Source organism: Chinchilla lanigera, unplaced genomic scaffold (assembly GCF_000276665.1).
Source record: "Chinchilla lanigera isolate Chin_1 unplaced genomic scaffold, ChiLan1.0 scaffold00047, whole genome shotgun sequence".
Classification (NCBI taxonomy): Eukaryota; Metazoa; Chordata; class Mammalia; order Rodentia; family Chinchillidae; genus Chinchilla; species Chinchilla lanigera.
Window position 1 is genome coordinate 2,251,423 of NW_004955448.1, and position 23,276 is coordinate 2,274,698.

At 38.3% G+C, this 23,276-nt stretch overlaps 1 protein-coding gene across 1 annotated transcript in view; it reads left to right on the top strand.

The window, feature by feature from the left end:
* Med12l (mediator complex subunit 12-like) overlaps positions 1–23,276 on the top strand; it is a 306,200-nt gene that overhangs the window by 27,080 nt on the left and 255,844 nt on the right. Inside the window, exons 3-4 of the mRNA XM_005393030.2 lie at positions 5,225–5,416; positions 9,522–9,681. Coding sequence (XP_005393087.1) covers positions 5,225–5,416; positions 9,522–9,681 — 352 coding nt within the window. The remainder of the gene's footprint in view (positions 1–5,224; positions 5,417–9,521; positions 9,682–23,276) is intronic.

The window sequence follows — 23,276 nt, forward strand, 5'->3', positions numbered from 1 at the left end:
TACACACCATGTAATGTTTATATCAGATTAAATATATCATTGTCAGTGATACTTTTTAAACTGATAAGAACAGATACTACACTTGATCTTAGCCAAAAGGCTGAGAAGCGATGTTAGTGATACTTTTGACACCATGAGACTATTATCTTCTCCAGTAAATTTCACCTAATAATTTTAGGACCATTGATGATTCCTGCTGAATGACTTATTAGCTTATAGTTGGAAAATGCTGGATTTCTAAGTGTCATACTTCAAGAATTATTATTATTTTTTGGCTTTATTGTCATCCAGTGGAATCATGCATGTATTAGTTGACATTCTTTTGTAAAGAAGAACTTCCTTGTACATTTTTAAAGTATTACTTTCGATTCTTCTAGTTTTACCCAGTTTTTTCTAAAATTTAATACGTTATGATTCATTACCATTATAGCAGTTTTCTTTTGGATGTTCAGATTGTCCCATGTTTGACCAGTGGGGTCTGTTTTTACCTGGTCCTAAGTTAAACATCTCCATCAGTTTCTGAGAACTTCCTTCCTTTAGGCACAAAAACATTCCAGGGTCGTCTTTTCTTTCTGTCCTGCTTCATCCCTGGATGATAGCATGCTCACTGCTATGGGAGTGTCATTACTTCTAGGCCTTATTGTGGACAGAGATGGCAAACTAATGCACATACTTTTCTTTATTTATCTATTTTACCTACCTACCAGTACCGTAGATTATTTCCTTGTCTTGCTTTGTCTTTATCTTCCTTCTTCCAAAATGAAAACCCTAGCTCTACAGTATGAACATAGGTATGTATTTGTTTGCTGTATCTTATGACACACATGATGAAGTTCCAGAACAAACTATACCAGTGCCAGTCCAAATACAAAATTATTACCTAAAAGTTATGCTTTTTCCAGAGTATTTTTTGTCTTAGACTTAAATATATATTAAAATGTTATATAGTAAATATATAGTCAAAATTTAAAAAAATTTCCTGAGTTAAATGTGTTGTTTTCTGTGGTTGTAAACAATTATATATGTAATTAGAATTGTTTTTGTATTCTTTCATGGAGTTTTAAACTTTTGAAAAGTATTTTTATATGTGAATATTAAAATACTTTCATTGTTATAAAATTAAAAACATCAAACATTCAAATGAGAAATAAAAAAAAATAGGTAAATTTCTACACTTTCCCTTCTGCAGAGATACACGTTAAAGGTCTGTGTATTATTCTGAGTCCTTTTTTATGTGCATACATGTACACATAAACACTTAAATAATTGATAATTTCTTAAGATATTAACTGAAGTATTATTTAAGACGTGTGAAAGAAAATACCATTTTCTGCAGATGGTCCCTTTGATCAAACACAATGTTTTTCGGTTTGTCTTTTTCCAGTTTGTGTACCCTTTATGTTACAAGTACAGTTATGAGTATGTACTTTATGTCTTTTTAAAATTATGAAACATAACATTTACCATTTAACCTTTTTTACAGGTATGGTTCTTGGACATTTAAGTAATTTCATGTTGCTGTGTAGCCACTTACCTCCAGGACTTTTTCATCTTCCTTTACTCATCTATCGACCCTTTTTCTTTTGGCTGAAATAGTCATAATAATAATTTATGAGTAGATAGCGTTCCATTATTTATGCGCTGTAATTGACCGAAACCTCTGTATATGCCAGTTAGCATGTTGCCAGTTTCTTACAGTTATTCATAGAGAAGTTATAGTCATATTTGAACAAATAGCTTTTGTTTGTTAGGATAAATTCCCAGAAGCATATTACTTGGTTAGCAGGTTTATTATTCTGTTTGGGCTGCAGAGCAGCATACCCGGACTGGGTTGTGTAAAGGAGAGAAATTCTTTTCTCATAGCCCAGTGCTGCAAGACCGAGATGAAGGTGTTTCTTGTCATTGGCTGCCTCCTCCCCCGTTCTCACACGGCCTTTCCTCTGTGTGAGGTCGTCCTTGGTGTGTTCTCCTCCTATGAGGAAAGGGGCGTACTGATTAGAGTTTCCACCCACAGGACCTCATTTAACCTTGAATACCTGCTTAAAGGCTCTCTCTTCAGATGAGGTCACACTGGGGCCGAGGGCTTTGACGTGGGAGTTTGGGGAGGCAGAATGCAGTCCACAGAAGAGTGCATGCGTGATAGGGACTGCTGCATTGGTTTCCATTCTTGGTATCAAGTTTATGCCAATTTTAAGTAATTGGATTATGAGTTTGATCACTTTTCCTGTGAGATTTATTCAAGGGTTCAAGCTTTCTGAGAGGACTTTGATGTCATAAATAAGAAATATGTGAATGACTGTGTAACTCATAAGCTTTTTTCCCCATATTCTTACTAAATGAAATATTTTCTAAATAGTGAATAGCTTTGAGTGAATGGAAACAAGCTTGAAATATTCAAACAAATTTTTAAAATTTGTTATTTTTTGAGACAGCATCTAGCTATGAGGTCCAGGTTGGCTTTGATCTCCATACGTAGCCAAGGCTGGCCTTGAACTTGCTATCCTCTTGCCTCAGCCTCCTCAGTGCTGGGTTACAAATGTGTGTCAGAACACCCAGCGAAATTTAATCTTGCACCTTTTTTTGTAAGGCTGTAAATTGCTATAAACCTTTTGAAAGGCAATTTGGCAGTGATTACTAAAATCATAGAATCCTACAGTCTGAATTATGGAAATTTATCCTACAGCTATATTTGCATATGTTAGAAATAACAAATGTGAAAGGTTGTTTATTTTAACGTGATTTAATAAAATTTTGGAACAGATGCTCCAGCTGTCCGTTAACAGTAGCTTGACTGAATGAAGAGTGGTATGTGCACATGATAATGACTGTAGATCTATAAAAATGAATGAAGAAGCTTTGCATATAAAAACATGGAAGGCTCATCCTAAGTGTATATTTTCGTACAAGAAAGAGAAAAATGATGAATGTGTTTACTCGTGTGTTCACTTAAACACTAGAGGAGACACTGGAGAAAACTAATCAAATGATTACTTGAAGATAGCATTTGGATTTGGAGTGAGACTCTTAAATATTTTGATTTGTCACATATCATGTGTATATATATTATTATAATAAAATTAACTGTTATAATTAGGTTTTGATTATTTTGAGGCCTAATGTGCTTTTTCTCCTCTCTTGTTTGGGGATTTTGACTTTGTTTACAGTTACGCATTGTTTAGAAGGCCTGTTTGCAGGAAATAAAAAATGTGGTCACCATGTTCTGTTGCTGTCATCAAATACATAGAAGAGTGTATAGTTACCAACTGAATTGCTCAGAGTACTTTTTTATTTAATCTCTTTGTGTATTATGATTAAAGTGCTCGTACATAATTGCAAATAAGAGAGCTTTTAAATATAAAGGAATCTGTAGTGGTAGGTTTTTTTACCCCCTTAGGTGCAAAGCCCAAATACCTTATCAAATGAAAAATTCAAGATTAAACAACCGACTGTTGGCTGCATGTTATCTGTTATCTAGCCATCTAATCTATTTATTTAATTTTTTGAGACAGGTTCTCACTTTGTAGTGGCGGCCTTGAATTGACTATGTAGCCCAGGCTGGCCTCGACCTCATGGTGATCCTTCTGCCTCAGCAGAGAGTTGGCATTACAGGCATGTGCCACCATGCCTGGCCTATTGGCTGTGTGTTTACAGTGATTCTGCACTTAGCGTGTTCACTGGAAGTTCTGCAAACATTCCCTTAAAACAAAATAAGTACAATGAAGTTGTTTACGAAAAGAAAAGCTCAGGCTTATTTTTTTTCTACTCACCAGTTTTTACTATCATGTTATGTCAGCATGCTGACTTCTTAATCACATCAGTTAAGGATCAGGGAATGCCTCTTCGCACTAAAAAGGAAAAAAAATTATACCAGCTTTTCATTCTGGTAGATAAACTGAGCTAATAGTTTACAACTGTGTTCCAACCTACAGATTTTTTTCTTGCCTTATAAGTATTAAGTAAGGTGGTAATTCTCTTTTGTTTTACTAGGGTAAATAGTTTATCTTTTGTAATTGTCACCATTTGCTATATTTTGGGGGGCACTCATTAGAAATTGTTGACTGTGATCATATTATTAAAAATTCCTGGGATCAACTGTGATGCTTTTATAAGATTCTTGAAGATTCCAATAGATTTTCTAAATTGACTGAAATTTGAGGTATTATTTTATTCTTGTCCCTTTCTACATTCCTTGTCCATCTTATAATTTGGATAGTAGGAAAATCACAGAATAGTTTGCAGAAGTTCCCTTTACCATCTCGCCCCAGACAAGGTAACACTACTTTTCTCTTGAAACAGTAGTATTCCGGGCACTGACAGGGCAGTCAAAAATCTTGTATACCCAATCTGATTGAACCTTTTGTATTTTAGCATTTAAATAAATGTCTTAGTGCTTTCCTCCTTGTTGAGACTCAGTACCCCCACCCACAGTTTAAAGGAGGAGAGGTTTATTGTGGCTCACGATTCAGTCCACGGTCAATCTGCTGGCTCCCAAGAAGAAACAGCATGACAGACAGGCATGCTGGAGGAAAAGCTGCTCACCTCCTGTGCCCGGGAAGCAGAGAATGTCAAGGGAGGAGCTGGACTGGGAGCTGGACACCCTTTCTGGTCATACCTACGGTGATCCATTTATTTTGAGTTGTCCGCTCCTAACAGCAAGTCAACTGTAATCCTGTAACCTAGTTTCTGAAAACCTAGTTTCAAAAGGTCCCACGTATGATCCCATGAGGTTTAGTGGGATCTGGATGTAAACCATAACAATACAATTCCCTAGATTCTTTTTTTTTAAAACATCAAGTGTAAAAAGAAATTACCTTTCCAAAAGTATATGCTATTTGATGCACCAAAGAAAAGAATGATATTGTGTGATTATGTTCTCTCCTACTTGGTGTGTAGTGTGAAAAAAAAGAAAGTACAGCTGAAGATAGTATAGCTAGAACCCATTCTCCTGAAATTTATTCATGGTGTAATCAGTTTTATCTTAGGAGAGGTTTCTGAAGGTTCTTTATTCCCCCAACTACTTGTGAATAGTGAAACAAAGGTGCTGTGTGAGTTTTTGTGTTCTGTTGGCATATAACAACCACAGTTCTTGGAAATTACTGTTTTATTTTCTGATAGAGTATGTGAACTATGTGAATATTTTCAACTAAAGCAATAAAGATAAAATATACGATGCTGAGATGCTTGTTGTCTTCAAACCTTTTCCTTTTTCCTTTTCTTTCCACAGATTGGAGCTTATTTTAGCAGCATATTAGCTGAAAAACTAAAGCTTAACACTTTCCAGGATACCGGAAAGAAGAAACCCCAAGTTAATGCTAAGGATAATTATTGGCTGGTTACTGCTCGATCTCAGAGTGCAATTCATAGTTGGTTCTCTGACTTAGCGGGGAATAAACCACTTGCTATTTTGGCAAAAAAGGTATCAAGTATTTCTTACATTGTTATAATTATAGTCATAAAATTGAGGCTGTTTGAGACAATGTTCATACATATATATCTACATATATCTATATCTAAGTCTATATCTTTTCCCCAACTTTAAAACTGAAACCCAAGTAGCAGATCTATAGCACCAGATATGTGCTGCCTTATGCTATTCCCTCTGTTTTTTATTGATGGTTTTTGCACTGCTGGGATTGAACCCAAGGCGGGTGTGCTTGTTTTTTGAAAAAGATTTGCACGAAGGAGGCTGGTCTAGTTTTGGGTGCAGTGGAGGGAGGTTCTATTAAAATCTCTGTCTTTGATCATTCTCAAGTGGGAAATAATACACAGATTCAATGATCTTGATCCTTCAAGATTATAAAATATTCTTTGAAAATGAGGAAAAGAGAAAAACATCCCTCTTAGTCTTGATCTCTGACTTCCTGCATACATTTGAAGTAATTTTATGTGTTTTTTCTCATCTCTCCTGAAGCCCTTTAGTTTTAGGGGCACCAATCTTCTGTTCTTAGTGTTCAGCGTTCATCTCCCTCTGGTACAGGGCCAATTTCGAGAAGAGCTCCTTGTATATTTGCTTATTTCTTCTTAGAGCAACTCTTTGAAAGTAGTACCTTAGCTTCCATTGGCCTATTTTACCCTGCTGTAATAACATAATTGCCTTTGATAGATTTTGGTGGCTGAAGGCAATTGAAATACTGGGAAAGCATAACTCAGCATAGCCAGCTTCTACTGCACAATCAGTTCCCGTAACCGAGCCGAGTAGTGCTGCTTCTCCACGGATGAAGAGTTACTCTGTGGTCCCACTGTGGCCGGTGTATTGATTGTGCCTGAAGAACGTGTTAGTCACAGGATGTCCTTCAATATTCGATGACTTTTGACCAATAGTTCATATTCTCCATGTTGGCATCTTTTTAAGGGTTTCCTTTGTTAATAAGTTCTTAGAGTGCCTTTTTCGGATGTTTTCTGAAAGTGAATATTGATCCGTAGTTGGTGCTCTTGCTTCACGGGTGTAGGGGCCTCATCTGTGAGGAGGGAGATGAATTGTGGTGCAGTGTATTAGCCATTGTTCTTCTTTCTTTATTAGGAGCTGCCTCTGGCCAAGTCAGGTGTTCCTCAGGTAAGCCCTGACATTATTTCTTTGCAAATGTAGATATTTTCTTTATAAATCATTGAATGTACCTGGAAGTACTCATTTCTTTGGCATTTCAAGAGCCCTTCCCTTCCCCTTTTCAGCCTTTCTCATCTTCTTGAGATGGTGAAGGCTCTTTCAGAGTTGGATAAAGGATTGCATTCCCACATGTTCTTCATATTAGGAGGTTCCAATACTTCTTCAATTTCTGATATATACCTGCGAGGTGGCTTGTGGCTGAAAACCTTGATCCCAAGTCATCTTTGGAGTTCAGAACGGTATTCTGCATGGGATGCATCAGGTCTCTAAGCCTGTTTTTCTGTTACTACAAAGCTGCACAACATAGCAAGTGTTTAGTCACAGAGAGGCTTGTGAAGTACTTTTAATTGTATCACACTCATATCTTGATTGGGAAAAGGAAACTTCTGGCAGCTGGAGATGTTCTTCTAGCTCTTGAACAATTCACTAGTTCTTAGCTTTTCGCTCTGGGTGAGCTGGGTTCCTGTGGCCTGGGGGATTTCCTTTGGCTCATTCCCTGCTTAGCCAGCAAAGGGCACTGATGGTAGTGTGTGTTCTGAGGAGAGGAGAGAGGAGGAAGCCCTGTTGTAGGTGGAGAAATGACACACCAGGCCTCTTCGTTTCCTTTGGAAACTAAAATCCATTTAGATGTAGCTGTTATCTTGATTCAGGAATCAAATGCTGCCTGATGATTCCCTACACTGAACTACAAGTTAAAGTCAGATGGTTTCTTCAGTGAAAAAAAAATGGGAATCCGTCATAGTGAGCAAGGCATCGTGCAAACATCATTTGCTTCCTGATTTGGCTCAAACTGTAGATTTGACAAAACCATTGATACGTGTCTTCCTTAATTAAATAACTTCTTTCACATATATTCGTCTCAATTCTGAAGCCCTTATTGGAGTCAACCAGTTCTTTTAGGGTTTTACCTGCAGAGGTATTCCTTGTGCTGTTCATGTAAGCTATGTGGCTAAGGTTTGTATGCCATTTCATCTAAATATTTTGCATGTTCAGAATTTTTTACTGTTTGTTCTTGGCAGATGCCATGCAAAAGAAATTCTTTAAGTAGCTATAAAAGATAGTACTGTACTAGTAGTGATTCTTTGGAAATACTAACTTTATATTTGTGCTTTTATGCATTGCTCTTATAGCTTTTCGATATGTCTCAATAAGAAGCAACCTAACTTGGACAGCTAAAATTTAAGCCACTGGTACCATACTTTGTGTTCCAATGAAAAGCAGTTGCTCAGGTCTTGAATGAGTACTTAATCCTGTGCTTTTCTTGTCCCTGACTTGTAGTAAACTCACTTGTGCCTTGTAAGCTAAATTTTCAGGAAATTTTCTTGTTAAAATGTGCTCTGCAGAGAGGAAGCCTTCAGCTTTGGCTCGCGTGCCTTTGATCTCTCTTTTAGTCATGTTTATGCAATGTAGCTGCCTCTGTCCCAGGGCTGCACCGTGAAGTCAGCACCCAAGGCAGGAGCTATCCATGATCAAAGGTCTCTTTGCTTTCCTATGAAATGCAGTGCATGGACATAGTGCAGCCCGTTGTCCAGCACAGGTAGCGTTTCCTTTGACAGGGAAATAGTTTGGTGTTTCTTGGGTAAGACTAGGTGAAATAATTAGATTACTTGTAGGCGTCATGTTAAAAAAATACAGATCTTTTAACTATAGGATTACTCTTTGTATTATGTTGTGAATAGTAAAATTTATAACATACAAAGCAGAAAAATCCACTGTATAAATGAGGATTTGTTGAACTTAGAAAAATGCTATGCGTTATGAATAGTTTAGGTAGTTTGCAGCCTTGATTTTCAACAGTTTGCAAGATCGAGTAACAGTTTGGGCATGGAGATAAGGGCTCTTGATGTCCATGCTTATCTCCAGGGTCCTCGTAGAAGGTCAGATCCGTGCCTTGAAAACTCTGGTCTGGAGAAATCCCTGGAACTGGTAGCAAATTAATTATTGTTATAATTTTGATGCATGTTATTATTTTGCTTTACCCTTAAAAGCGCCCTGTGAAGTGGACAGGGTTGGTATTATCAGCGTCCATAAGTGAAGAATCAGGGTGTGAGGGTCTTAACCCCCAAAGGCAAGGCTCAGGACAGGAGTACAGATGTCTCACCTCGCGGTCTATCTGATCCCATCCTGCTGCATTGTAGCTAATGTACTCTTATTCACTGTTTTTCTCTATATTCATAAATGAAATAGATTATGTAGATGAACAGGCTATTCCTAGGATATTTATGAGGTATTCCAGAAGAGTGAATTAACTCTTTCAAATCACTCAGTGGTACACTGGGATACTAATTTGCTAAATAGTACCTTTGTGGTCTGGAAGAAATAATTAACTGCCTCAAGTGCCTACTTCCAACCAGTGAATTAATTACCCAGCTATTTCTAGCTCAGTGTTTATTAGGCAGATTCACTGATCCATCAATGTTAGCCCCTCTTTTAAATTTTGGGCTAAAGGCAGTTTTAGAAGCTTTCTGGAAGTTGTTACTTTTGTGAAATGTAGTTAGAAAGCTTTATAAAAAAAATGTTCATAGATAAAATGTAGACTGGGGACAGTTTTTCCAGGTAATCTGTCCCTTCCAATTTTGAGATCAATTCTTTGGAAGATTCTCATTAAATTATTTTTCTCTGCTTTGTTGATGAGTACCTGTAAGCATCTGAGAATTTGAAGATAATTTGTTTTATAAATACAGCTAATGAAATGGTTTTGCTGTTGTGCTAAACATAGTTTTGGTTCTTTTTTCTTATCAAATATTGTCTTAAAACACCCCTCCCCCAACTGCATGTGCTATTTGGAAATCCATCAAACACACACTTTCTTATAGCAGCAGGTAGCTTTCAACTTCTTTTTTTTGCTTCCCTTGTCGGAGAGTTTTCTATTAGTGATGCAGTATGTGATTATTATACGTACGTTATTTCATTTTAGGTTCCTATCCTTAGTAAAAAAGAAGATGTTTTTGCGTATTTAGCGAAATACTCTGTGCCAATGGTTCGAGCAACATGGCTGATCAAGATGACTTGTGCCTATTACTCTGCTATTTCGGAAGCTAAAATTAAGAAGCGTCAGCCTACTGATCCTAATTTGGGTAAGTAAAGCAGAATGCTATGTTTTACATTTCATTACTGATTTTTTAACTAATTTTTACCTGCTGCCTCTAGATACAAACCAGCATGGTGAATACAGAGCAAGTCCATGGTGTGGCTAAAATTTACCTGGTATGGGTAAGGAGCTGGTTCTTTTCACTTGGGCCCATCAGCAAGTGCAGTGGGTATGATTTCCGAAATATATTCTGCGCTGGAACACTGTTCATGACCATAGCTGTTAAATGCTGCCTCAAGCCACTCAGTTCTTGGCTGGTTACATTTGTAGCCTCTGGCCTTACCTCCCTGCTTTTATGTTTCGTTTCACTTTGGTCTCTATATGACTGACATAATGACCTATGTAATTCCGTATCAGATCATATTATGCTTTGAAAAAATAACTTTACAGTAATTTCCATTGCTGGAGTAAAGTTTAAGGTTCTTCACTGGGGCTACTGAAGTCACCCATGATTTCCCCTCACTTCCTGCAATGTTCTACAGTGCCTTCTCTCTTTCTCTCCCTCCCTACAATGTCTTCGCTCCCTCTGTCCTGTTAGTCTTCTCTCCTGAGTCCCTTGTGATTCCTATCCTTTGTTCCCTAGGGTTTTTGCCAAGTCCTCTGCACTGGGGCTTTGGCTCAGATGTTGTTTTTTCAGAGGTTTTCTCTGGCCATGTAGCTGAACAGCTTCCCCTCTCTTTTGCTACTCTCCCTCTCTTTCTTATTATGTTCTCCTGTGTTGTGCTTTTATTTATAGTGCATTTCACTATTTAAATTTATCTTTAAAAAATTTGTATCTATCACTCCTCCACTCGCCACAGGATATACACTAACATATAGGGTTCATAAAGGTTCTGTTTTATTTTCCGCTACATCTCCAATGTCCAAAACCGTGCTGGCTCAGGTGTGTGTGTTTGTATGTGTGTGTAGGTGTGTACACTGAAGAACTGAAGGAAAACCATTTTTGGTCAGAATCTTCACTGTATTGGTTATCCAGCAGTGACTCCTTGAGGTGGTGCTTTGTACAAGATACAATGCTAGCTTAGAAGTGCGCACAGAGAATTGTATGTAAAGATGGCCATTTAATGATTATGGATACCGAGAGTTCTTTGTAAGACAGAAACATGCTGGTGGTTTTACAAGGGAGGACCCATCCACAAAGCTCAGAGGAGCAGGGATGGAATGTGCACGGGTCCTGGACACGAGGCAGTGCTCCTGTAAGGGGTGCTGTGAAGTGGGTGGGAGTGATGGCAGGGGCCATCTAGAGAGTGGTGCTCAGTTTAAAAGCATAAAAACTTAGCAAGAAAAAACATGGTCTGAATTCTGTGGCTGCCATCTTAAGTGTTTAGATTATCTCCTGTGTATTAAAGCAATAAACAAAAATGAACCACATTTAACAAAGGAATATTATTGTGTATATATGTAAATGTCTAAGAAAAAACCTGGGAGCAAATAATTCACAAAGTTAATTGTTGTCTCTGACTGTTTTCATAGCAGTCTTTTGTTCTTTCCATAATTCTCTTGAGTTTAATTTTTTACTCCTTCAGCTTATTAGTTTACTTTGAGGGAACAAAAGAAATACCCCTTCTTATTACTAGAGTGATACATTTTTGGTTACAAAATTTTCGCATGGTAATGTAGATAAAACATGATGGGGCTGGGGATATAGCTCAGTGGCACAGCACCTACCTGCCAAGCAGAAAGTCCAGAGTTTGATTCCCGGTACCAAAAAACAAAACAAAATAGAAGTGATGCTCCAGTTTCTCTTCTCCCTCCTGCCTCATGTTATCTTTCTTGAAGTATCCTTCATTCGTTGTTTTTATATGTACACTGTCTTGGTTACTTTTCTCTTGTTGCTAAGACAAAATACCTGACACCCAAAATTAAGGAAGGAAAGGTTTATTTAACTCACAGTTTGTGGAGGTTTCAGTCCATAATCAGCTGGCTCCAAAGCAGGGTGGCATGGTGAGGGGCAACAGTTCAGGGCAACAGAAGACAGCAAAACAGCAAGAGCACAAGGCGGGGCAAGCCAACCTCTTCTCCCTTATATTGTAAGGCGGCTACCTGCCCACGCCATCTCCGGTGGCCCTCCTCTTGCACAAGCTCAGGATGTTAACAAAGTAAGGACCCTGGCCCCTTGCTGAGTTAAACTTCCAAACTTCTCAAGTTGACACAGTGTATCAACCATTATATACACACACATAAACATACATGAACACATAATTAGTTCTTTATACATCTGTATCTCCTTAGTAATACAGTACTTCTTCACCCAGAAGCTGGACACTTAGTTGCTTACTACCTCTGCTTTGATGACTAACAAGCATGTAAAACCTAACAGATATCAAAGTGTCTTGATTTGGTATCATTCCTTAACATATTCCATTCTCAGACTCCTTCTTAATAAATATCAGGTTAATAGGCATGAAAGGCATATTGTTATTCCGGGCTTTTATCTTTTAAAACACTATCTTCTGTCCCTCAGCAATCCTGTCTTTTTTACTTTGAAAATAAAATAAATAGAATCTAGCAACTGTCTATATCTATTGCTGCCACTTTGGTGCACAGAACTCTAGTTCATGTTGTTTTTATTCTAGCCTCTGTAACGTAAGCTTTCCACTCTGTAGCCAGAATGATCCTGTTAGAATAGAAATCATGCTGGTCCTGCTCAGAACCCTTGCATAGCGCCTGGTCTTCCTCAGATGTCTCTCTCAGCTATTGTCTGCAGCCTGGGTGCTGTTTTCTCTCCCACTGTAGACTCCTCATGACCGATCCCTGACTCCCTGTGAGTTTTGCTCAGATGGCTCTTCTCAAGAGAAACCTTCTGGGACCACTCCAGCCAAAATTTCATCTCCTTTCACTGTCTTCTTGTTCTGCTGCTGTATTTTTCTTCATACTTCTTAAAACCACTTGATGATACAGCTCATATTAATTTATGGATCATCTCTATCTATCCAGGGCTAACTGTAAGATATGACATAACATGAGAAATTGTGAGATTTGTTCAGGGCTAAATTTCTCTCTGGATTTGTTTGGTACTGATTTCTTAGGATAGAACCAGACATACAGAAGTAAATAAATGAGTGATGAGGCCTGAAGCATCTGTGTTTGTGTATGTGTGAGAGACGATTGTGTGTTATGTTTTAGCTTTTTCAAATTCATACTCTTTAACTTCAGCATCATCAGGTACAGCGGAAACTACTACATTCCTTGTGTTCTCATTTACAGATATTCTTGTCAGTGTTTTCTTTGATGTTCAGCTATATCTTACTATAATTGTTATATAAATACATAAAAGAAGTACAGGAATGATCTTTTAGCTGAAACTTAGAGAAATTTTGGACAAATAAGTTTGTTATGCTCCCATCATTTTGTAGAAATTATGTGTGAAATCAGATATGAAAATATTACCAGGAATACATGATTTCCCCTATTAAATGAAGGGAATAGCTTCAGTTTCTAGATAACAGCATTATGGACTTCTTGTTGAATTCATTACTTTTACTATTAGTGTGGCTAGTGGCTTTTGTAGAGATTATTTTCTCTCCCTAAAAACTAAAATTTTTATTATTTGCACATTCAATATAGATGGTTGATTAGGTTCTTTCAATACCTGTATTTTCTCTACTTTTATAAGTGACAGAGTGTATATGATTTTGTTTTATTCAGTTTGTTTTTCATGGTTATCAATGCGTATTTAAAACTGTAAATGTTAAATTATGAAGGTTAAGTACCTGCCATAATATTTCTCATAGTAGATTGTACAAGCTTTTAAAAATGTTTAAGGCTAAAAATATTTTTTAAATGCAAGAGTATTAGGAGGTTGTTTTTAACCTCTCGGGTCTAGCACATAGAGTGAGCTTTGGTTGTTAGATATCCCAGTTGTGCCACTGAATCCCAGGGTTATTCCAAGCAAAGTCCTTAGCCTCTGCAGACAGCCTTGATCCACTTACTGGTTGGTGTGGCCTTTCTCTTGTTGTTTTCATTGTTCTTAATCTGGAATAGTTATCTAGCGTTTCTTTGTCTTGACCTTAATATTTTTTGAAGTGGATAGTTACTTTTAGGGTGTCTTACATTTGCATTTCTCACATTCCTCATGATTGGATTCAGGTTGGAACCTTGGGTTATAAAGTTATGGAAGTGGTGATGTGAACATCTCAACATATTATGTATCATATTGTCCCTATGCTGCACTGGTATGGAGTCAAGTTTTGCCTGTCAGATTTTTCTACTGCCAATTTACTATTTCATTTTGTAATTGGTAATTTAAGCATATAAAGAGTTGTCTGTATTCTTATTTTATTTTTAAAATGCAGTTGAAATATACCATATTACAAGTAGTGATAGAAAGGTATGGGGAATATTAAAAGAAAAAAACTTATTACACTAAAGGACACACTGCCAGAAATGACGGGATAAGGGTGTGTAAAGTGAGGGGAAATATGAGGTGGATTTATTGCAATGCATCTTTTATTGTACTACATTTTTTAATTGAAATGTTCACTGTATTTTGTGATCATCTCTCATTGATCAAGTTCATAATAATTTCTTTTTTTGTATTTTTTTACTTTAGAGAGAGTAGTAAAAGAAAAAAAAGAACAATAGCAGCATAACAACATCACAAACATAAACACAACAAAGCAAGCACTTTAAAAGTATTAACAGGGTTTCAAAAAAAATGATAGGAATTAACAGTGGTTGTTATATTACATATTGTTATCTTCAACTGCGTTGCTCAGATTACCAGATGGAAGAATGGAAGATTGTTCAAACAGTTAAAGAGAATAAAAAATAATTATTAGGTAAAACATTAGAGATAATACGTAGTTTCACTAGAACAGATGTTAAGAATTCACCAATGGTTGTTCCATTGCATATTGTTGTCTTCAAATCAGTTGCTCAGATTACCAGATAAAAGCATGTAAAACAGGTCAGAATATAAAATATTCTAAGCATTAACTGTACCTTTCAATATACCATCAGGCATCAGCAGTGCAATTATCCCAGCCATTCTTCTATATACATATTTTGGTCCCTCCTTGTGGCTTTCCTCAGACAGTCCACGTTCCTGGCTTTTCCAAACTTCTGAGGTCCCCACTGCACCTTTTGCTTCACACTCACAGCTTTACATACTGCTCTCTCAGGGGCATACTGCCTGCCCTCCCAGACCTTCTTCTGAAATCTGGGTGGAAGCCTCCTTAACCTCAGAACTCTTGCATTCCGTATGCATCTAAAGCCAGTGCTGCATGGATGATGCAAGGTCTGCTGCCACCTGAAGCAGTAGCCAAGCTTTCCCCTCTCTTGGCCATAGGGGTCGAGTGCCTGGATCATTGGGCACTCTGAATCCAATTCTGAGGAGCAAATTCTCTATGCCGCTGCCGTTGTGGAACCAGGTGCAGCCGCTGCCGCCATTCTGGAGCATGGTGCTCTGCAGCTTTCTCCTCAAGGCAAGGTCTTTCACCCTTGCAGTTTTGAGGCTGCAAAGGGTGGAGACTTGCTTCTTGTGATGCGCTTAGGCCATCTTTTATATTCTCCTATTCCTTTTTGGCAACAGAAATATCCTCAGCTCTACCTTTTCAGTCCATGGCTTTACTGGAGCTTCCTTTCTGGCCAAACTCACATTTTAAATCGTCCTACTGAACTCTGTGCTCTTGATTCTCAACATACATCTGGCTAAAGGCCCCCAACAATAGCCATGCCACTACCCCAACATTCGACTGCCTGGAAATTTCTTTTGCCAGATTAATCAGTCCACTGTCCTAAATCTCAGTCTTAGGCAAAGTCTCTGGACACAAGCAAAATGCAGACAAACTTTCTGCTAAGCTGTAACACACATCATCTGGAGTCCAGCACCCAATGCAGTCCTTCTTCAGCGTAGAAACCTCCTGAACCCAGTGTTTAATGGCAGGATTTCTATCAGCCTTCTGGTCTTCCTAGATCTGACCAGAATCTCCCATACAGAACAGCCAAAGGCATTCCAGTGCTTCTCTTTCAGGTGACATCTCAGAACCTTTCCACACACTTCCCACAAGCCATTTCCAAAGGCTCATGAACCACATGGTCAGGTGTAGTCACAGCAATGACCCCACTTCTCTGGTACCAAATTCTGTCTTGGTTATTTTTCTCTCATTGCTGAGACAAAATACCCAGTGCCCAAAATGAAGGAAGGAAAGGTTTATTTAGCTTACAGTTTGTGGAGGTTTCAGTCCATACTTTGCTGGCTCCAAGGCAGAGTGGCATATGGCAGAGGGCAACAATTAATGGTGGTAGAACAGCAAAGCAACAAGAGCAAAAGGGGGAGGAGCGGTGGCAAGCACCCTCTTTCCCTCCCTTACATTGTATGCAAACTATCTGTCCCAGGGCGGGTGTAGCAGTCATACCCATCATCCCAGCATTGGATCATGGATCAATCACAAATCCTAGAAGCCCACCCCATGACTGCTTGAGGATTTGAGGAGCATGCAGACACAATCTATAACACTATATATATATATTTTTTTTTTCTTTTCTTTTTTTAAATTTTGCCTTCCTTCTTTCTTTTTTCTTCTGTCCCTCATTCCAGTTGTTCCTTCCTTTGGGCAATTTCTTTCCCTTTCATATCATCTATTGTATGTTTTGAGTTTTACTTACTCTTTCAGGTTTCTACACCAGGGAGACAATATGATGTTTACACATGTGGGTCCGATTTATTTCACATATGAGTATGGTCTCTAGTTGCATCCATTTACCTATAAAAGCCTTGAGTTTATCTTTCTTTATAGCTGAGTAATACTTTATTGTAGAAAAACGACCATATCTTTTGTATCTATTCCTCAGTTGATGGGCATTTGGGTAGTTTCCGAGACTTACCTATGACAAATTGTGCTACTCTAAACATGGGTGCACATATATCAGTGTGGTATGATGTTTTTTATTCTTCTGGAAATATACCCAGAAGGGGAATAGCTAGGTTAAGTGGGACTTGTCATCCCAGTTTTGTGAAGAATCTCCAAACTGATTTCACCAATCTGCACTCACACCAACAGTGCCGTAGGGTTCCTTTTTCCCCACAGCCCCTCTAGCATTTGTTTGGTTGATTTCTTGAAGATAGCCATTCTTTCAGGGGTGAGATGGAATCTCAGTGTTGTTTTAATCTTCATTTCTCGAATGACTAATGATGTTGGACATTTTATCATGTATTTATTTGCTGTTAGTATTTCTTCATGTGAGAAGTGTATATTCATCTCAGATGCCCATTTTTGGGTTGGGTCTTTGAATTTTGGTGGCCTGATTTTTAAAAATTCTTTATATGTTCTATATAGAAGTCCTTTCTCTAGGGGGCAGTTCACTAAATTTTCTTCCCAGTTCATGGGTTCTCTTTTTACTCTGTTGGTGATTTCTTTTGTTATACAAACACTTTTCAATAAGAGGAGATCCCAGTTGTTGATTCTTTTGAGTATTTCCCGTGCAATTTGGTTTTTGTCCATGAACTCTCTGCCTACCCCTATGTCTTCAAGATTTTTACCTACTTTCTCTTCCAATAAATTTAGTGTTTCTGTTTTAATATTTAAATCTTTGATGCATTTTGACTTTAGTGCATGGTGAAAGACATGGGTCTACTTTTAGTCTTTGGCATGTGGAAAGCCAGTTTTTCCAGCACCATTTATTGAAGGGGTTGTCTTTCTTCCAATGAACATGTTTGGCCCCTTTGTCAAAGATAAGGTGGCTGAGTGTGTTGGTAGCTGTGTCTGCATCTTTTAATCTGTTCCATTGATCTTGAGGTCTGTTTTTTTTGCCAGTACCATGCTGATTTTATCACAGTATCTTTGTAGTATATTTTCAAGTCAGGATTGTGATGCCTCCTGCCTTTCCTTTGTTTCCCAGGATTGCTTTTGTTATTCAAGGCCTCTTCTGGGTCCAGATGAATTTTAGGAATGTTTTCTCTAGATCTGTGAGGTATACTAATGGTATTTTATTTGGGATTGCATTGAATCTGTACAACAATTTTGGGAGTATGACCATTTTCAAAATGTTAGTTCTTCCTGTCCAGAAGCAAGGAATATCTTTCCATTCTCTGATATCCTCTTCTGTCTCTTTTTTCAAAATACTATAATTTTCACTGTATAGATCTTTAACTTCTTTTGTTAGATTGATTCCTAAGTACTTCATCTTTTTTAGATGCTATTTTGAAAGGTGTGATTTCCCTAATTTCTCTCTCAGTCTGTTTGTTGTTTGTGTATAGAAATGCTGTTGATTTTTGAGCATAGACTTTGTGTCCAGCTACACTACTGAATTTGGTTATTAAAATATGCAAGCCTTTTGGTGGAGTTTTTGGGGTCCTCTATGTAGAGTATCATGCCATCTGTGAATAATGATAATTTCATTTCTTCCTTTTCTATCCTTATTCCTTTTATTTCTTTCTCTTGTCTAATTGCTCTAGCTAATATTTCCAGAACTATATTGAATAGGAGTGGTGACAGTGGACATCCTTGTCTTGTTCCTGGTTTTAAAGTGAAAGCTTTCAGTTTTTAACCACTTAGTATGATGTTAGCTGTTGGTTTGTCATAGATGGCTTTGATCAGATTGAAGGTAAAGACCATCTATTCCTATTTTCTGTAGGGTTTTTGTCATGAATTAATGTTTGACTTTATTCAAGGATTTTTCTGCATCGATGGAGATTATCATGTGATTTTTGTCTTCGTCTCTATTGATATTGTGTGTTACATTAATTGATTTGCATATATTGAACCATCCCTGAATTCCTTGGATGAATCCCACTTGGTGGTGGTGTATAATCTTTTTGATGATTTGTTGTATTCTGTTTCCTAGTATTTTATTGAGAATTTTTGCATCTGTAATCATTAGGGAGATTAGCCTGTAGTTCTCATTTTTGGTTGGATCTTTCTGTGGTTTTGGTATCAGGATAATACTTGCCTCCAGGAATGAATTGGGGAGAATTCCTTCCCTTTCAATTTTATTAAAGAGTTTGAGAAGAAGTGGTGTTAAATCTGCTCTGAATGTCTTGTAGAATTCACCTGTGAATCCATCAGGACCTGGGCTTTTCTTCACTAGCAAGTTTTAAATTATATTCTCAATTTCACTGGCTGATATTGAGTTATTCAGGAGTTTTATATCTTCATTTAGCTTTGGTTATTCACATGTATCTATAAAACTGTTCAATTCCTCTGTGTTTTCCATCCTGTGAGAGTAAAGATTTTCAAAGTAGGTATTAATGATCTTCTGAATTTCTACAGGATCTGTAGTGACTTCATCCCTTTCATTCCCTATTGCATGTATTTTAGTTTTTTCTTTCCTTTTTTTGATAGGGTTGGCTTGGGGTTTATCTATTTTATTTGTTCTTTCAAAGAACCAACTCTTCAATTTATTAATTCTTTGTATTGTTTTTTTAGTCTCCATTGTGTTAACTTTTGCCCTGAACTTTATAATTTCCTGTCTTCTTTAGGCTTTGGGTTTGACTTGCTCTTATTCTAGAAGCTTGAGGTGTGGCATAAGATTGTTTATGCTCATTCTGTTTTCCTGAGGTAGGAGTTCACTGCTGTAAGTTTCCCTCTGAGAACTGCTTTCATTGCATCCCACGGTTTCCTGTAAGTTGTATCTACATTTTTGTTTGATTGTAAATAGTGTTTAATTTCTTCTTTGATTTCGTCTGTGATCCAGTGGTTGTTCAGGAGGGTGTTATTTAATTTCTATGTGCTTATGGAATTTTTATGACTTTTGTCATTAATTTCCAATTTAGTTGCATTATGGTCTGATAGTATGCATGAGATAATTTCAATTGCTTTACATTTACTTAAGCATGTTCTGTGTGCTAGCATATGGTCTATTTTAGAGGACTTCCTATGTGCAGCCGAGAAGAATGTGTATTGTGATGCTGTTGGATGGAACACTCTGTAATGGTCTACTAAGTCCATTTATTCACAAGTTTGGTTAAGTTCTGTTTTTCTTTGCTGATTTTTTTCTCTGGTTGACCTTTCTGTGACAATGGTGCGTTAAAGTCCCCTGGTATGATTGTGTTGCTGCTTATGTCATTTTTCATGTCTGCTAAAATCTGTCTTACATAGTTGGGTGCTCCTGTATTTGGTGCATAGATGTTTATGATTATTATCTCTTCCTCTTGAAGTTTTCCCTTCACAAGTATGTAGTGACCTTCTTTATCTCTTTTGATTGTTCTTGGTTTGAAGTTCATGTTGTCTGCAAACAGAATAGCTATGCCTGCTTTTTTCTGGGTTCCTGTCATGTGGAGTATTGTTTTCCATCCTTTAATTTTCAGCCTGTGAATTTACTTTTGAATTAAATGTGTTTCTTGTGTACAACATATAGTTGGATTTTGTTTCTTGATCCACTCTGCCAGTCTTCTTCTTTTGATTGGTGCATTGAGACTGTTTACATTGATGGTTGTAACTGATATGTACTGGCTTATCTTTGTCGTATTATTTTCCTGCTGTCGGATCCTCATTTTTCCCTGTTTAATTGCTTGCTCTGCTTGGTGGCTCCTTTCTGTTGTTGTTCTTGAAGTTGTGGTCTGTTTTGTCTTTTTCTAGAATATCTTTTAGTACTCTTTTAAGGATTGGTTTGGTGCTTGTGAATTTTTTCAGTTGTTCTTTAGTGGGGAAATATTTTATTTCTCCATTAAATTTGAAGGATAGTTTTGCAGGATACATCAATCTGGGTTGGAAGTTGTTTTCTTTCAGTACCTGAACTACTTCACTACAATCTCTTCTTGACTTGATGGTTTGTGTTGAGAAATCTGCCGTGATTCTGATGGGCTTTCCTTTTTAGGTGATCTGGTTCTTTTCTCTAACAGCTTTTAATGTTCTGATCTTTGGTTGAGTTTCTGGCATCTTGATCACTATATGTTAGGATTTAGATTTATTTTGGTTAAGGTTAATTGAAGTTCTATATACTTCACTTATCTCTTTGTCTGATTTTTTTTCCATGCCTGGGAAATTTTCTGCTATTATTTCTGCAAATAGTCCTTTTATGTCTTTTGTGTTGAGACCTGCTGTTTTGTTGATACCTATTAATCGTACATTGTTGTTGCTTGCTTTGTCTTGAAGTTGTTGAATTGTTATTTCCTGGTTCCTTGTTTTTAAGAGCTCCTTCCTTTCACGTTTGTTAGTGGCAATGCTGTCTTCAAGGTCTGACAGTCTATCTTCAGCATCATTCAGGCCATTTTGCCAGATTTTGATGAAATTTTTAATTTCATGGATATCTGCTTGAATCTGTTTCATACATTCTAGTTCTTTTCTATATTGTTCACTCAAGGTTTCATGAGGTGTCTATGCTCTTCTCTTTTCTTATCAATGCCTTCTTCAGATATGCTGAACAATTCTTTCATTATTGTTGTCATTTCTTTTTTTACATGAGAGATTATTTCTGATCTAATGTCTTCTATGGCCTGATGGAGTTGTTTCTTTACTTCAGTTGCTGTTATTTCAGACATTTCAGGTTTATGACTTCTAGGCTCCTCTGTGTTGAGGTCTCCTGGACTTGTTCTGGGTGGTGTAGTGGTCTGAAATTGCATTTTGCTCCTTCATTTTGTCATTTTTGAATATGCAGAGGTACCCTAGAGCTCAGCCTCACTCCCACGGTTGTGTGGGAGTGGCAGTGCAAGGGTCTGAAGATCCCCAGTGTTCAGTGTGGCTCCTGTGCTGGTGTGTGGTGGCAAAGTGGGGTCCCAGATGTCATGAAACTTTCTTCCGTTTAGTTGGCTCCCAGGCTGGTGGAGGAGGGGCGGGGAAGGCTCACTGGAGTTCCTGACGCTGTCTGGGGTTCAGCCCGACTTCCACAAGGGTTGTGGGGATGGATGCAGGTCAAGGTCACCGAGGCTTCAGATGTTGCCCAGGTCCCAACCCCAGTCCTTTGCTGGCAGGGGAGGGGTGAGGGTGGAGTCCCTGAGGACTCTGACTCTGTCCAGGTTTCAGCTGGGCTCTCATAGGGGTGTGGGTTGTGATGGGAGTGGCCACTGAGGCCCCCAAAGGTGTCTGGGACTCCTCCTGCATCACACTCTAGTGGAGGAGGTGCAGGGGTGGCTCACTAGGATTCCTGAAGATGTCCTGGATTCAGCCCAGCACCTGCAGGCTTGCTAGGATTGCGGGGAGTGGCCACCAAGGCCCCAGAAGGTGACTGTGGCTCCCCCTGCCTCTCACACTGGTTAGGGAGGCATGGGGGTGGCTCACTGGTGTTCCTGAAGACGTCTGGGGTTCAGCCTAGCACCTGCAAGCACGCTAGGGTTTGCAGGGAGTCAGTTCATGGTAATTTCTGTCAGACAGAAACATTATGGTATGTGCTCCTCCATCCTTTTCATTGGCTCTGGCACCGTGCGACTCCTGGCTCTTCCTCCCAGTAAAAATGACCACGAAAGGCAATGAATCATTTTGGCATGGAGGCAACCATAACAGCACAACTAAAGAAGACTGCAGAACTGCTTCACAAAGTCGCAGACAGGGTGGGATAAATGAGAGGTAGGATTAAGGGCATGTGTCATTTATTGTAATTTAAAAAATTAACATTCACCTTTTGGGGGGTCCTATCTGTGCACTATATGAAAACATCACATTTTTCCAGTATCTGATCTTGGTTTACTGTCTCCTTGTGATACCTGACACTTTTCACTCGCTGCTTGTCTTTGGCTTCCGTACGTATGTACAGTGTGTAGTGTGTTTGGGAGCATATGGCTGCATAGACATAGTCATAGTGCAGCAAGCTTCACACTCCAAGCAAGCGGTACAGCCAAGCCAGCAGTGCAGCCAAGCAAGTGCACGCATATATATGTGTTGGACTGGATTAAATTGCACGTACTTCAGAAGATTAACTTGCAGTAGTAGGGTCTCTGTTCTGGCTTTATAGTGCAAAGAATCACTCAGTGTGTTTGGGACAAGATTGACTATGAAGTGTCACCCTTTGGTACCGTTTGTTTTATGACTTTTGTTTTCTTGATGATTGTTCTTAGGATTTTTGAAGTGTTTTTAGAAGAAATGACTTTTTTTCCTTTGCAGTAGAAACATATGTTTTATTTTTGGTTTTTACATTCGGCTTTGGAACAGAGGTGTAAAGCACTGCTGAAAGAAGTTTTTTCTAAAGTTAAGTAGGTAATGGCAACAAGGAAGCAACACATAGACCCTCAGTGTTATTATATTAGGTTACAGATCTAAAATGTAAATTAAGTGGGTGCTGCCCTGGGGAGCTTGCAGTCAGCAAGGGTGTACCGAAGCACAGTCCATATACAAAGGTGAGATGTGTGAGTGGGGCTGGGGTTTGTGGGTGAGGTTTCAGGTGTAATGTCAAAGGCAGTGGGTGGGTAATGAAGTATGCATTTGTCTTGGACAAACCCAAACCCTAGAGCAATGATTTTAAGTAAAGATGCACTAGGAAAATGTGAAGGAAGAGTCTGTATTGTTTTTATTTCATTTTATTTATTTATGTATTTTTTTGGGTGTGAGGGGTCTTTTTGAGACAGGATCTTGCTATGCAGTTCAGGCTGGCCTTAAGCTCACTTTGTAGCCCAGGCCGGTCTCGAACTCACAGCGATCCTCCTGCCTCAGCCTCCCGAGTGCTGGGATTACAGGTGTGTGCCACCACGCCTGGCAATCCTTAGGAGAA